General features: G+C 33.0%; 2 protein-coding genes across 2 annotated transcripts; one reads left to right on the top strand and one right to left on the bottom strand.

Moving 5' to 3' along the window:
* Window positions 1-215: 215 nt before the first annotated feature.
* Window positions 216-1464, top strand: LOC122598637 (glycosyltransferase BC10-like). The gene has a single exon (XM_043771223.1). The coding sequence runs from the start codon at window positions 260-262 to the stop codon at window positions 1427-1429; it is 1170 nt and encodes a 389-aa protein (XP_043627158.1). The 5' UTR covers window positions 216-259; the 3' UTR covers window positions 1430-1464.
* Window positions 1465-10678: 9214 nt separating this feature from the next.
* On the bottom strand, window positions 10679-12277 carry LOC122598263 (NAC domain-containing protein 104). The gene is made up of 3 exons (XM_043770862.1): window positions 11953-12277; window positions 11479-11771; window positions 10679-11037 (listed from the first exon to the last, which is right to left on the bottom strand). The coding sequence occupies exons 1-3, from the start codon at window positions 12116-12118 to the stop codon at window positions 10900-10902; spliced, it is 597 nt and encodes a 198-aa protein (XP_043626797.1). The 5' UTR covers window positions 12119-12277; the 3' UTR covers window positions 10679-10899.
* Between the last annotated feature and the right edge of the window lie 2890 nt (window positions 12278-15167).

Raw genomic sequence — 15167 nt, 5'->3', positions numbered from 1 at the left:
CATACGATAAGCATTTGAGCGTTTGTATTCTTTTTGAACGATACTGAGTGTACATATACATTGTTATTGTTATTTTGTTTTTTTTCTAATCATTACCAGCAAAATATGAATAAGATAAACGTTGAAAAAGGGAGTGTACATGGGAATTTGAAATACCATTAAATAAGAGCAATTCGCTTCGATCACACACAATCGTATTTTTCAATTCCCTTCAATTCTATCATTAAAAATTTATAGATTTTGTGACTATAATAAACTCATGTATCCTTCCCCTCTCTCCCTCCTTTGTGCCCTTCTTCTTACTCTTCCTCTTGCCATTGTTTTCACTATCACCACCGATCTCACCACAGTTTATCCACCGCATTTTACCGGCCATTCACAAAACCACATTTCATCGCTACCCATTAAAACCAAGTTACGAAAACTAGTAAAGAAGCCACTACATTTTAATTCCCCACCATATCGGCCTCCTCAACCGCTACCAGCTAAAAGTACTGACGATCATGAAGAGGACGATGAGAATGAACTTTTTCAGCTGGCGGGTGGATCCAGTACAGAAATGCTACCCGCCAGTGCACAGAAAAAGATAGCATTCATGTTCCTGACAACGGGACCACTACCAATGGCCCCGTTGTGGGAACGTTACTTTAACCGAACCAAAAGAAAGAATCTATACAACATATACATACACGCCGATCCTAATCTCCAATACGACCTTATTTTCCAAGGCGTGTTCACCAATCGCACTATTCCATCAAAACCCACGCGCCGCCATACTCCAACACTCATTGCCGCCCACCGTCGTCTACTCGCACATGCGTTACTTCACGACCCGTTAAATTACATGTTTGCCCTTATATCGCCATCATGTATACCCATCCATTCTTTCGACTTCACATACAAAACACTAATGAAGTCTAACAAAAGCTTCATCGAAATTCTTGAAAATGAACCCGGCGCGTGGGGAAGATGGGCGGCGCGTGGAGACTCAGTTATGCTACCACAAGTGCCATATGAGAAGTTCAGAATCGGGTCTCAGTTTTCGGTTTTGACACGTCAGCATGCCAAGGTGGCAGTGAATGACACGTGGATATGGTCTAAATTCAAGCTGCCATGTTTGAAGGAAAATATATACAGGTGTTACCCTGAAGAGAATTATTTGCCTACGCTGATGTCCATGGTAGATAAGATGGGATGCGTGGCAGCAACGTTGACTTACGTTGACTGGAAAGGACGTCATGATGGTCACCCCATAACGTTTCGTGCAACAGATGTACGGCCAGATTTGATCAAGATGATCCGTAATCAACGGCCAAGATATGGTGATGAAGAGAAACGAAATGACCCGTTTTTGTTTGCGAGGAAATTCGGGTCGGATACGGTAGGGGCGTTGTTGGATATATTTGATGACATTATTTTAAAAGATTAGGAAAAGATGAGGGGGGTGTTTAGTATATAAGGTATAATAAAAGGGGCAAAAGGCGGGACCAAACCCGTGCTTTTGTGTTATGTTTGTGTTTTGATATAGTTTTTTTTTTTTTTTCATTTTAAAGGAGTTATTTATACTCCTTATTAAATATTATACACCCTCTCAAAATGGAAAGTGTTACCAAAATGTCACATGCGAAATTATCAAAGTGTCCTTAATAAACACCCCATTATGGAAGAGTTTTTATACATTACTAAATTTGCCCTTAATGAATTAATTTATATCATAAACCCTTATCTTGCTAATTTACATTCTAAGTCTTTATCTTATAAAATAGTTCTATTATCTTAACATCAACTTACACCACTCGACACCAATTGTCGATGTCATCACCACACGTCACCAACCCCACTATACCGTCATCGCCGTTACCGCCGCCGCATTGTGTGGGTACTATGCTCGTATGAGTTTAAATAAATAACTAGTAATCATATATTATGTTGTAAAGACTATAAACGGATATGAAGGTGATATAAAAATGAATATTCTGGTGAGGTTCAAATGATTTTGTATGTTACGCCTTTGTCATTTAACTAACGGGCTCGCTTTTCTACTATTTGGGATGTATAACTTGTACCCGTTGTACTTGTACGTATTTGGGAGACTAATTTTTACTCTCATACGGATAACACAATACAATCAATAAAAATGATCGATAATTTTTACACTAATTAAGAACATAAATGTACAATGCAGATAACGAGCTAGATGCTAGTTACGCTCAAATAATGCATTACGAGACATTATCATGAAAATTTTAATCTTTTTTCTATAGAACGGCTTAATATGAAATCTTTTAGTTTAATTTGTTGTCTTAAGAGGGATCTAAAATATAGTTTTGAATACTTTTAAAGAATAAAGTTATATGAAACAATATAAAACTTTAAAGTACATTATGGGTTGACAAAAGTTGCAAGCTTGTTACTTTTCGTTTGTCCGCCCACTCTAAATTATGCAATATGCACCAATATTCAAGAAGAAAAAAAGGATGCCGGGTTTAAAAAGTATATATAGCACAAAAAGAACCGTCCTTAAAAGTTATATAACTAATTACTTTGTACGGTGATTACAAAATCCCATTAGTTGTGGAAGATATCGATCTAAGATATACGTAGTAGCTTCTAAGGCAAAACAAATATTTTGGAGGGAGACAACAATATCATAAATAGACATACTAAGAATATTGTGGAATTTCTTGAGAATATTGTGTTATTAGTGGATGTTAAGGAAAAACTTCGATGCTATTATCTCTTTTTGGTATGAATGAATTTTAAATCATTAAATTTTTTAAATCTTAAAATGTCAAAAACAAATCACAAACAAACTATAAACACGTGTGATGTCACGTCTAGAAGGGTAAAAAGTTTTGAAAACTGATAATCTTTTAAAATTTAACTTGAAAATCCTTCTAAAAGTATAAGATAATGATATGTGGCCATTTTATATCTTTCTTAATCTTATTCTTTGATTTCACCATTTGTCATATTTTTATAGGTAGAAAGATTTTTTAGATTATTTAGTTAAAAGAATTAATTATTTTTTAAAATATTGAACTCCTTTAGCTTTCAATACCTTGCAACATGCTAATGTCACCCTTTGTTATCAAGTCACTTTTGCTCCGAGCAGAGACGGAGCTATATGGTAGTCAAGGATGACCATAACAACTACACAATATTTAAAAAAATTATATTTTTTTTATAGAATTTTATATATAAATGCAGTTATCAAAGTTAAACACATGAAAAATGAACTTTTAACTTCAATTTTGTTTACATTGCTGCCTCCAATTGTGTCATACACTCATACGTATCAAAGTTAATATACTCATAAAATATCATAAAAATGACTTTTTATTTCATTCAACTTTGGATTCCTCACGATCCCGTTGGTCGTTGACCCAAGTTAAACCCCATTAGATATGGCCAAATAAATAAGCCCATATCAATACATTGATAGATGGATAAGCCCATATCAGCACATTTATAGAATAAGCCCAACACATTTATGTTCGTAGATGCATGGCACCGCCTTAAAAGATGGTACCATGGATTGGGCTTTAAGCTGGCCAGCATGGCTAATTATGTTAATTAGCCTATTATTTACAGATTCTAGTGGCACAACTATTATAACTAATCTAAAAAGTTTCTTTTTTCTCACTGCTAAACTTATTTGTAATCCAAAATTTTTAAGAATGTCAATGTTTATATTTGATTCGATTAATAAAGGACGTAATCATCCAAGACAAAAGCTGGTACCAAGGATGGGACATAAGTAAAAACGACGGTGTCAATTTGTCTGGTTTTAGATTAACGAGTTGAAAATATCCAATCTGAACCCAAATTTCTTAATCCATCACCTGAATCCAACCCAACAACTTGGGGAAAAAAACAGGTTAATGAGTTGGTGGTTTGTTTCAGGTTGAATGGTCAAATGAGTTGGTTAAAGGTGGATTTGCTAGTTCGAAAATTGATTTCAATGCAAACACATCATATAGATTGTGTGTTGGCAGATTGATGTCAGGTCATATGGCTAAAACACGCCTTTTAATGACATTTTCATTTTAAGATTTTTACTTTACTTATGGCATAAAAAAAAATTCGTTGTTCATTCTTAAAATAGTTTTTATAACAACCAACTGACAAAATTGCCTAGATACATCGTACGAAATGACCCATTAACGAAAGGTCACCGCTAAACTGGCCACACGAAGTCCTTAAACGCCTAAGTTTTACCCTTTTTTTTCTCGTAGACACGGTGTCAAATTATTGGTAAAACCCGCTGATATGTCGTATTTTATACCTATTTTCCATGGATAATATAGTTAAGTTAGCATGTTTATTGAGTCGTTTTTGTATACTTGTGGTGCGTTTATGGTATTTGTTAGTGTTTCAGGTTACTGACAGGTATTTAAGCGTAAATATGGAAGAAACGACATTGCTAAGGTGAAATAAATGCTAACGAATGATTTCCGAAACATTTAGATGAAGCTTTCAGATAGTCAACGAAAGTCAAATCTGAAAAAAAGAAGCATTGCACCGCAACATGTAGTTGAGCCGCAACAGAAAGACAGAGGGGTTTCGTTGAGCCGCAACTAGGCTGGTTGTCCCGCAATGCCTTCAAGTCAAAGTCAATGAAAGTCTTCAGTCAACGCAAGTCAACATGCTGTTACGCCGCAACTACCTAGTTGAGCCGCAACAGGGTCCGATTCTGCACAAATTTTGGAAAGTATAAATAGCTTGATTAATCATTCCAAAACCCTAACTTTTACTTCCAGACGACTTTTGGAGCACTTTTTGAGGTTTTTCTTGTATTCAACCATATTTAAGGATTTCAAGCACGATTGGATCAATTCCGTTATTCGTTTTCAATTTCTTGTATTCAATCAACGATGAATTCTCTTTATTTGATTTGTTATTCGTATTTTAATATGAGTGGCTAATCGTCTTTTCATCCATCTTGATGGAGTGAGACAATATGTAAGGATTGCACAATATTTTATAATTCAAGTTGATTTAATTTAACGTTGTGTCGTGATCTTGGCTTATTAATTCTTTGTTATTTAACTATTCATTACGGATAATTTTTGCACGATCTTAGTGGCAACTCGGGTTGGGTAGAAGTTGTTTTGATTGCTTGGTTAGAAGCGATTGGTTCTATGACGGGTACGGTAGAAGGTAATTAATAATTAATAAGAATTAATGGGTTAATGGTTTGGTACAATCAATATACACAATTGTTATCTAAAATAACCAAAACCATTGTTGAATTAGAGAAGTTATAAAAAGGCGTCTCGGGGTACCGGTCTTAATAATGGAACTAGTTTAAACAAGAGAGTCAAATGAAGTTGTTAACTTGACGGCTGCGGGGTTGGCGATCAATTTGAGTCTCGGTTATTTAATCAACTAAATTGAATTTGAACTTCATCAAATGTGCAATCTTAACATGTTGTCGAGCAAAATTAAGATGGATGACCTTTAAATTATTGTTTCATACAACAAACTCTTCTTTCGATTAATGACTCTTTTCACTAACTGCTTGCAACGTGGCAACTCGGCCACAAAACCCCCATTTTTCTTGAATCACTTAATTGTTACAATTGCTTAAAAAAAGTCCTTGTGAACGATCTCGGCTTACCAGTTTTTACTATACTGCATGCGATCAGGTACACTGCCTGTGAGTGTATAGTGGTCAGTATTTTGGTAAATTGTGTTTTTAAATTTTATTACTAGATTTCACACATCACCCGCTTGTCATAGAGATTATAACAATGTTTTTTAAAAGACAAAATTTCCTATCAATTGCCAATTTACCATCCGTACGTATTATTATTGACGAATGAATGGATTGGATTGAAGTATTGAACTAGCTTCTCCTTATTAGGAAACGAGTATGGTACTCGCGCAATGCGGTAGTGGTGGGGAAGACAATCTGGTGTTGGCGTTGATAAGGTTTTACTTTGCTAGAGACGAAAATGGTTGAAGGGCATAGTTGGTATATCACGTTCTTTATTAAGGGCATTTTTGTCTTATCAAGTTCTTAATTAAGGGCATAGTTGGTATATCACGAAAATGGAAGATTATTTAAGGGCATTTTTGTCTTATCAAGTTCTTAATTAAGTTAAGGGAGGAATCCAGTTTGCTTTATAAGGTATTATAGATATTTTGCACGTTGATTTAATATACACAATCATATATATATTGAATACATTATAAGATTTCTTTTAAATGTGTGGCTACAACTGCCTCAGCAATACATCATCACATTGAAGTATATATGAATCCTAAAAAATACACAGAGAAAATGATAAAATGTGAGGAATTAGGGTCCCAAAGAGGTATGTTGATATTGGGGCATAAGTGGTAGCTCCACTTTGACACAGGTAGTCTCTAATAAGGGGAAGCATTTGAATTCAAAGCAACAACATGCCATGCACTTTACAAGCCAAACAAGTGGTGTTGACTTAGATTGGGCTTTTCCTTTGACCTTTTTCTTGATGTAGATGCACCATGGAATGTTAATATTATTATTAGCTTCATTCAAAAGTTACATGCTTGCCCCAACAATCATTCACTTTTCTTAGTTCCTCCTCTTCACCAATATTCTTATTTATATTTGATTACTACTTGTTATACAAATGGTTACAAAGTGGTTAAAGCTACTTTACATTTCTTGAAACTTGAATCCTTCTTTTCTTTCTTTGTTGAATTGAATGATTCACTACCACCTACATGTACTATTTATTATATTCTTGTCACTACCTATAATTTGTTCATGAAGATAAGTTCCTGATGATAGAAATTGATAGACCGATTGTAAATCGACAACCAGTTCGTGGGTGTATGCCAGCCACAACAGGCATATCCGCGAGGCCCAAAAGCGTTGTTTCACTTACGTTTGGTCTAAATTAAGTTAGACCAAGATCAGTCTGTCATGTAAAGTTTCGTTTTTTAAGCTAGATCGATCCTAATTTAAATATATATATATATATATATATATATATATATATCCCACTTAATTAAAAACATGAGAATTCTCTCGTGGCATTCCAAATCGCGAGACACATTTAAACCTAAGTAAGCTATTTAAAAAGTAAGCATTGGACGAACATGTAATATATAGATGTACGTACCCCTTACTAATTGATAGTCAACACATCTACAATAGTGTTGATCATATATATATGCATAGGTATATGTAGCTACATGATGTCATCATAAAGAGGAAAATTAAGAAGAAACTTTACAAACAAGCTGGGATTGGGCCATAAGATTGAGGCATGTTTTATGCAATGATACTATATGCCTAGTTGATGTGGCAATTGTAAGCAAAAGTCTAAATCAAACGCCATAAACTCATATAAAAGAGAGGGTTCTTATGGGGATAACTTTAGACACAATTTAAATTGTTCAGAGTACTCATTCCCCCTCTCTCTCTCTCTCTTATATATATAATTCTAATGCATGTTCTATTGTTTGTATATGCAAGTAATTTTTATTGCACATGTAGTAGAGTGTAGTTTTGAGATGATTATGACACTTAGTGCTTACGACCTAACTAAGCAATCAAACTATATTACTTACCCGGCCACATGTAATTTGGTGAAGCTTTCTTTCACTTTTCCATCACTTAGGATTGCTTATTTTTGCTTTTCGTATACTTGAGACAAAACATAACAAAGTTCTAAATATAATATATATGTCATATGTGTACGCCTTAATTGAAAAAATATACTCGTATTTTTTTTTCATTATAATCTAGTAATCTTTATGTTAATTTCCAGAAAATTATAAACGTGACATAATTTGACGTTTACTACCAGATCTTAATTAATATACTAGACTTGATGGATAAAAGATTATTAGTTAACCAATAATAATTCTGCTAGAAATGAAGTTGAGTATAGACAATGTCGTTGAGCCTATATCAGCCGTTCAAAAAATAATCTATGATCAACCGAGAATTTCAAAGTTTAGGTACTTTTTGTCTTGTTTTTTTAACAGTAATATATTTTTTATATATTGAAACTAATTTCCCTTTCTGCTATATATAGGTTTTGATCGATCGATCATGTAAGTAAGTTAAGTTATAAACGATATATACATTAGTATTTATGTCGATTATAAGTAATTCAAGAAACAAAATGATCACGATGACGTACGTACCCAAACTTAGCTCCCCTGGAAAAGTAGGAAAAGAAAACGGTCGTTTAACAATGTGGGGTTTATACTCTAATTATGTAGTAGTGATGTAGTGTCACAATTCTAATTAGGCTTATATGCCCATGCAAATCTTCTTAACCACATAATCAAGGTCCTATCAGTTTTAATTGGTACTACTTTTCTTTTAATGAATCAACGCATGGTACTATTAAAAAAAATAACACATATATAATGTGAGCGAATATGACATTTTACTTGCTAATTAATCATGATTGATTGTACGTTGATTTTATATATGTCAATTTGCGACAAAGATTTTGATACCACAACATACCAATTCCATAAGAAAACAAAGTTCGTGCTATTAATTTGTAACCAAAAAGGAATGCATCATTGGTCATCTGATTATTACATCTCATCTTTGTGATTAGACTTAATTTATTCGCATTAAACGATCTAGGTAAAAACACTCGACGTGTTGCGGCATAGGTGTTCGTTGCTTTCATCATATGTGACTCATGCTACCCTAAGCAACAAATTACCATATGGAAAATTAATGAACAGTGGACCTTCGAGGATTAAACTTGAAACAACAAAAAAGTCATCATCATATCATGCATTGAGATTGATAAAGGAAGGAAAAGTTATAGCACAATAATTGGCCTTTTATAGGAAGCATATATATCCAACAACAAAGGTATATATGGCCATGCATGCATATATGATCGATTCTTGACCAAACAAATTAAACGTCGTTTATGACACTCCCTTTTAAGATACATTGATATGAATGAGTAGATACGTACGACTGCACGTTATTTGTGTACGTAATTAAGATTCATGGTATAAGAACGATATTAATGTGATACATATATAGTCGATCATGCATTGTTTTTTTTAGTTGGTGTCAACAAGAAGTTAGCAAAAATATTTGTAAAGAAAGCATTGTGGACCCTTGTACCAATACTCAGTTAGAAGAGAGTTAATTAAAAGGGGATAAAAGAGGTTATGATCCATTTTTAGCACACCAATATTGGGCCAACACTTTTTTCAAACGTAATTCGAGTAATTCTTTTAATTTATTCCATATAACTCTAAATTCATTTATATATATTATTGAATCATAAACATGAGTCTCTATTAGATGTGCTCACCCCACATTGGATTAAAGAATTACGAAGTTAAATATATAGATAATACTCATAATTTAACGACAAACATTCTGACTATTAATAGGTAATTAACATTGTTATTCTTGGTGGTTGTGAGTAAATTTTACGTGTACCCGGCCCATTGTGTTGAGCACATCATTGTCTCCTCGGTACATTCATTCATCAATAAGATTGATCGGGGTGTTGTGCACAAGGATCGAGACAACCGCTCGTGTATTTACAATCTTGCATAACAATTTTTGCCTCCCAATGTTGCCAGAAGATGCAAGGGGCCACCAAATGATATGTTGATATACTCGCTGACCATATATACTAGCAAATTAAATAACCATATATGATCGATTGATTGCATAGTTTCATTCCTTTAATTAAACAGCCTCAATTAATGAAGCTTTTTTTCCTGTAACTCTATATGAAACTTCCAAGTTGCTTTTATCTTGTACGTACTGATTCAGTGACATGTTTACTCATTCCACTTCAACGATACAAAAAAAATAAATTACATTTTGTATCCCAACAAGTACAACCTCAATAACTTAGAGCTCAACTGACTTAGCTCGGCTAGATTAGGTAATTATGTAACGATATCTGATATTCACATTTAAAAATATGAAATGAAACAACTCCAATAAGTCTAGTAATTAAGCTTTTTGGGCAACGTATTATTACGGTCTCAATTCAATAGTTTATTTGAGTAGCTCGAGCTCCAGATCGACTCTTCTTAATCGAGTTCAAGTATATATTTTACTAATCAATTAGCTCGACTCAGTTAGACATCAATGTACTAAAACTCTCTAAAATGTGGTAAACTGAAAATAAAACTCTTTATTATAACCATAATTTTAACATAAAGTCTTCGATTTAACTTTCTTTCAATTCGTAAGATACTTAATATTTTAGCAAGACACAATAAATCGATCTAAACTACTTTAAATTAATTGAATCAATTAGATAGTCCTAGCTAGCTAGTCCAAATCAATCTGTCTTCATTAATTGTATGCTTAATCGATATCTTAATAAACTAAGACGTTTAATCATGATATATGGCTAGCTTTTTAGGTTTATTAATTGAAAGCCAAATAAAACTACATGCATTCTCTTCAATCATGATTCTTCTTTTGTATGTTATTATGTACAATCAAGTAAAAGGAATGTACAAGCAACGGTGGCCACAAAAAGCCATCAATTTCATGGCTTTGGGGAATTAATTCCTTGCATGGGAGTATCTCATTCTTTACATTTCCAATATTTCTAAACTCCATGTATTTTAAGTCTTAAACGCTATTCGTCCGATTCTTTAGATTTTCATGTTAAAATTACAAAATATTACTCATATTATTTACTTCTACATATATAACTTCATCGAAAATTAGTTTAATTTTGATATTAATCGAATTCACACTACCACAAGTCATTTCTTGATTGTACACAAGAGGTTTTTTTGGGGGGATTAATACATACAATATGAGAAAAATAATGGACATTAACTAATTAAGCAAAACTACATATTAAGTAGTCCTCTAACTCCTTGTGGTCCCTTGATTAATATTCTGTTTAATTTCCCTTTTTCTTATCTTCCTTAATTTGGAAAACTGATATCGTCAAAATCATCCAACGATAAGAAAACTTCATCCAAACATGAAAGCTCTGTCCCGTCATCATCGTCCTCACTATCACAATGCTCGAACACTCGACATATTACCCACTTGCTAAAATCCTAAAAGATATAAATTATTTAGTTAAAAAACCAAAACAAAAACAACAACAATACTTAATCGCATGCACAATACGAGGAGTTAAAACATAATAATATAGAAGAAACTAGCTAGGAAAAGGAACACGTAAATGCTAACTATCCACTTACTTAAATATATCTCCAAAATGTTCTTATAAATGTCCTTAAAATGCTATTCAAAGCCACAATATATACTAATGTTACGAAAACAAGTGTTCTTATATAGTAACTATTATACCTTGTTACTTTTAATAACTGTTTTTTGGTGATGTACTATAAAGATTTAAATTCCCCTTTACCCAAAGAAAACTATTATATCTTGTAATATTTTTTTGCTGGTGGTTGAATCCTTTTCAACTAGTTAAGCGTAATTAAATAACTTTAATTTTGTTAAAAATGATAAAAGTAATGGTGATGGCTTACTAATTTAGAGTGGCTTCTTCTTTTGGGTCTACCACTACTTGTGCTACTAGATGAACTAGCATCATGATCAGAAAATCTATATTCCTGCATTATCCAATTAGTTTTAACACCTTCATCAGGAGAATCACCAATATGAAACACATAATATTTCTTCACTCCAACTCGTTTGCTACTTCTTGAACTTATGATTTGTTCATCACATCCCCATGATTTCCAATACCCGTTTGTTGTTATTCGATTTTGTGTCCTCCTACTGTAATAATACCACTTTTTCCCTTCCACCAAAGCTTTACCTACAAGCAAGCAAAGCATATATATTAAACCATGCACATCGATCTTAATATATTAATATATATGCTTTTTAAGTTTAGTATATATAAACATTATTATACGTGGTCAAAAAAATATTGTTTATCTATATGGATGGAAATTTTTTTTGAAAAAAATTACTCGTATAATGAGAATTTGACGTACCATCTAAGTCCCAAGGATCATAAGGGTAGAGATCAAGGTCGGGAATGATGTCAGGGTGATAAGGTAAGAGGGACGCTTTACGTTGAAGGAAATGGACGACGAGTTCTTCATCCGTGGGACAGAAACGAAAGCCAGGAGGAAGATTGACATTGTTGTTGTCACCCATATATATGTTAAGTTATAAATTGAACAAGCTAGCTAGCTAGAATAAGTAAAATTAAGAAGTAGCTAGCTAGTTGATGGGAACTTTAATCAAGAAATCAACAAAAGTAGGATTAAGGAGTTGAAGTTTGTATATGTTGTGGGGTTGGGAAATTGAGTAATGGAAGGTTTTGGATGTGGGCATTATATATATAGTGTGTGTAAGAAATAAATATTAGATTGACGTGACATAGAAGTATTGTGATCACACCACCAAGAGAGAGAGGTTTTTTAGTATTTGTTTTGATTTTGAAGGTTGCTGCTTACTTTAGAGACTCCCTAGCTACTTGCAGTGATAAAACGGAATGGTTGGATACTTAACAAGTCACGGAAATCTGTTATTATTAAGTACTTATAATAAACTACACGTATATGATTGCTAGTACTTAATCAACTATATAAGGCTATTTTTCATGCAAAAAATTAGTTAACCAATCTTTTCTTTTAATGGCTGAAAGTTTTATTATCATTTTGGCAACGCCAAAGTTACAAAAAGTCACAATAGAAATACGAGTGTTTTTAGAGTGTTTGTAATGGTTTATACCACCTGGTTACATCATATCATCACAACATCAACACCACACAATACCATCCGGTAACCACATCACATTAGTAACAATAATAGTCTACCACACCAATATTCATATTAAAATATAAATCATATAATGAGTCCACACCTCAACACCCCAAGTTCGTATAGTAACCGTCGGCCACACCACCATCCCGGCGTTGTTGGCCTTCTACGCCGGTACCATTACGAATGCTCTTAAAGCGACTAGACACCTAAAAGTACGACACCGATACAATAGAATTAAAATTGTTTTAGTTTACCTTTTCTTATGTATCATATATATAATCAAATATATTCGAATTTATAAAAATCGCATTATACAAATGTTTTTGTACTTACCCTCTCGTATACGTCTTGCATAATGTGTTGTATGTTACTACTAGTACTTTTTTATTAGTGATAATTGATCTCATCCTATATAGGATAATTAGATCTTAGAAATTAGAATATGTAGAATCTATAATGTGGGTAATCATAAGAAGCATTTGAACTAAAGATTTACATCATATCATTCTCTTTAGAATAATTGTTCTACATTGATATATACTTGTATATCGAATACTAGCACCTTATATTAAAAATGAAAATGCATCATCATCATCATATATACCTCATGCTTATATCATCCGAGTCTTGTGGATTTGTGATTCAGATGGCCATATGATAGGGTAGGTGGGGGGATATCCATATAGTCTTGTGCATCCTATAACCTTGCCAACTTATTCTGTGACCCACATCTTAGGAGTGCCCATAAAACCAATTATTATTACGATCAAACAATCTACAAGTTAAAGGCTTTCTTTTCTTTGGTTGGCTATGTAGTTCCTTAATTATCAAATTTTCTACAAGCATCATGATCATATATATCTATATATAACCATATATTAGTATGTGTATACATTGAGTAATGTATAGTATAGTATGTGCGTATATGCTTGGTAATAACCTGATCAACAAGCTTAACTGTGTTAGAGGTAAGGTAAAAAGTACCTATATATCAAACAATTTCAGTCAGAATTTAGGTCTTCTCAAACTTATAATATTTTTGAATGAATAAAAAATAGTTAAAAAATAATAATGCATGCAATTTATAAAAGTAATTATAAAAATAAAAAAGTGAACGATGTTTGTTGTGTATCCATAACGGTTAAAAAATAATAAAATAGAGAAAATTAATGTGGGGTTGAGGTAACGTTTAATTTTGGTTCGTTCGGTGTCCCTGAACCAAACTTGATGCACTAAGTTAGATTTTGTGAAAAGAAAAAATTGAGTTTACTTGTCTTAACTTATGATAGACCCGTGATGTTTGAAGCATTTTAATCTGTTTAACATCAACAATTTAGGCTATGTTTGACATAAACTTTTTAAAAGTTTTTCAAGAGCTTTAACTTTTTAGTTTAAACTAAAAGTTCCTAAAGTGTTAAAAACTGTTTGGATACAACTAGTTTTAGCTTTTTTATTTAAAAGAAAAAGTTCTAAAATGTTTCAGGAGTCTTAGCTTTTCGATAAAGCTATAAATCTAAGATCTTTTGAAATTGCAACTACAACTACCATTTCAAACACTTTTAAAACTGCAAATCTAAGCTTGCAACTCAAACTAAAAGCTAGGTACAGCTTACAGCTACAACTAAAAGCTACAGCACCAACTAAAAGCTACAACTACAAACTACAACTACCAGCTACAAATACTTTTACCAAACATACCGTTAAAGGATTTAACTTGTGAAGATTTAAACTCTTTAGCCGGTATTAAACTCATGTAGACATAGAATAATTAGAAAAGAGAATAAATTCTCAAGTTTCGACCCGTTACGATATTGTCCAGATCTTGGTACCGAAAAGTGAATACTCAATACCAAGTAGTACCAAGACTGGTATCCATTTTCGTTGGTTCTTAACGAAAGCGGTACCATATTCCAACATGAGACCGGAATTGATGTCATGTTTTATTTATTTTCAAAACCACTTTTATACCGGAATCGGTACAGAAGACCATACCGCCCACGCATAACATATAGTCACTTACTTCGGTTACATGTAGAGACCTACATGAGCCAAGCGATATCGTTTCTTTCAAGCAGATATATAGATTACTCTTGTTTTTGTTATGCTAAAACATATATTGGATTAACAAGTTATTTCTGATCTTTGAATTAGGTGGGTATACCATGCCACCACAATAATGCTTATATAATTACTCAAATACCCTTTTAGCATGATTCATTCCTCCCCAGTGAAATAATAATGTCGAAAAATATAGCAACCACCTATGGAGTAGAACTATAACTGGAAAATGACAAAGAAGTTGGGAACATAGTAAGGACATCATAGAATAAAATATTGTCCTATGTAGTCTTTTTAAAGGAAAACAACAAGTGTGGACAGCAAAAGAATACCAATGCCAGAAGCCTAATCTTTCTCTTCTCTATAGTCACGGGCACCT

The sequence above is a fragment of the Erigeron canadensis genome, chromosome 4 (assembly GCF_010389155.1).
Source record: "Erigeron canadensis isolate Cc75 chromosome 4, C_canadensis_v1, whole genome shotgun sequence".
NCBI lineage: Eukaryota > Viridiplantae > Streptophyta > Magnoliopsida > Asterales > Asteraceae > Erigeron > Erigeron canadensis.
The sequence above is the reverse complement of the archived record's forward strand: the minus strand, read 5'-3'. Positions and strand labels throughout refer to the sequence as shown.

Excerpts from the sequence above, each read along its gene's own strand:
- LOC122598637 (XM_043771223.1), top strand. The coding sequence starts at position 260 with ATGTATCCTTCCCCTCTCTCCCTCCTTTGTGCCCTTCTTCTTACTCTT.
- LOC122598263 (XM_043770862.1), bottom strand. The coding sequence starts at position 12,118 with ATGGGTGACAACAACAATGTCAATCTTCCTCCTGGCTTTCGTTTCTGT. Across the intron at positions 11,772-11,952 it reads TGATCCTTGGGACTTAGATG|GTAAAGCTTTGGTGGAAGGG; the intron begins GTACGTCAAATT and ends GCTTGCTTGTAG. Across the intron at positions 11,038-11,478 it reads GAAGAAGCCACTCTAAATTA|GATTTTAGCAAGTGGGTAAT; the intron begins GTAAGCCATCAC and ends TATATCTTTTAG.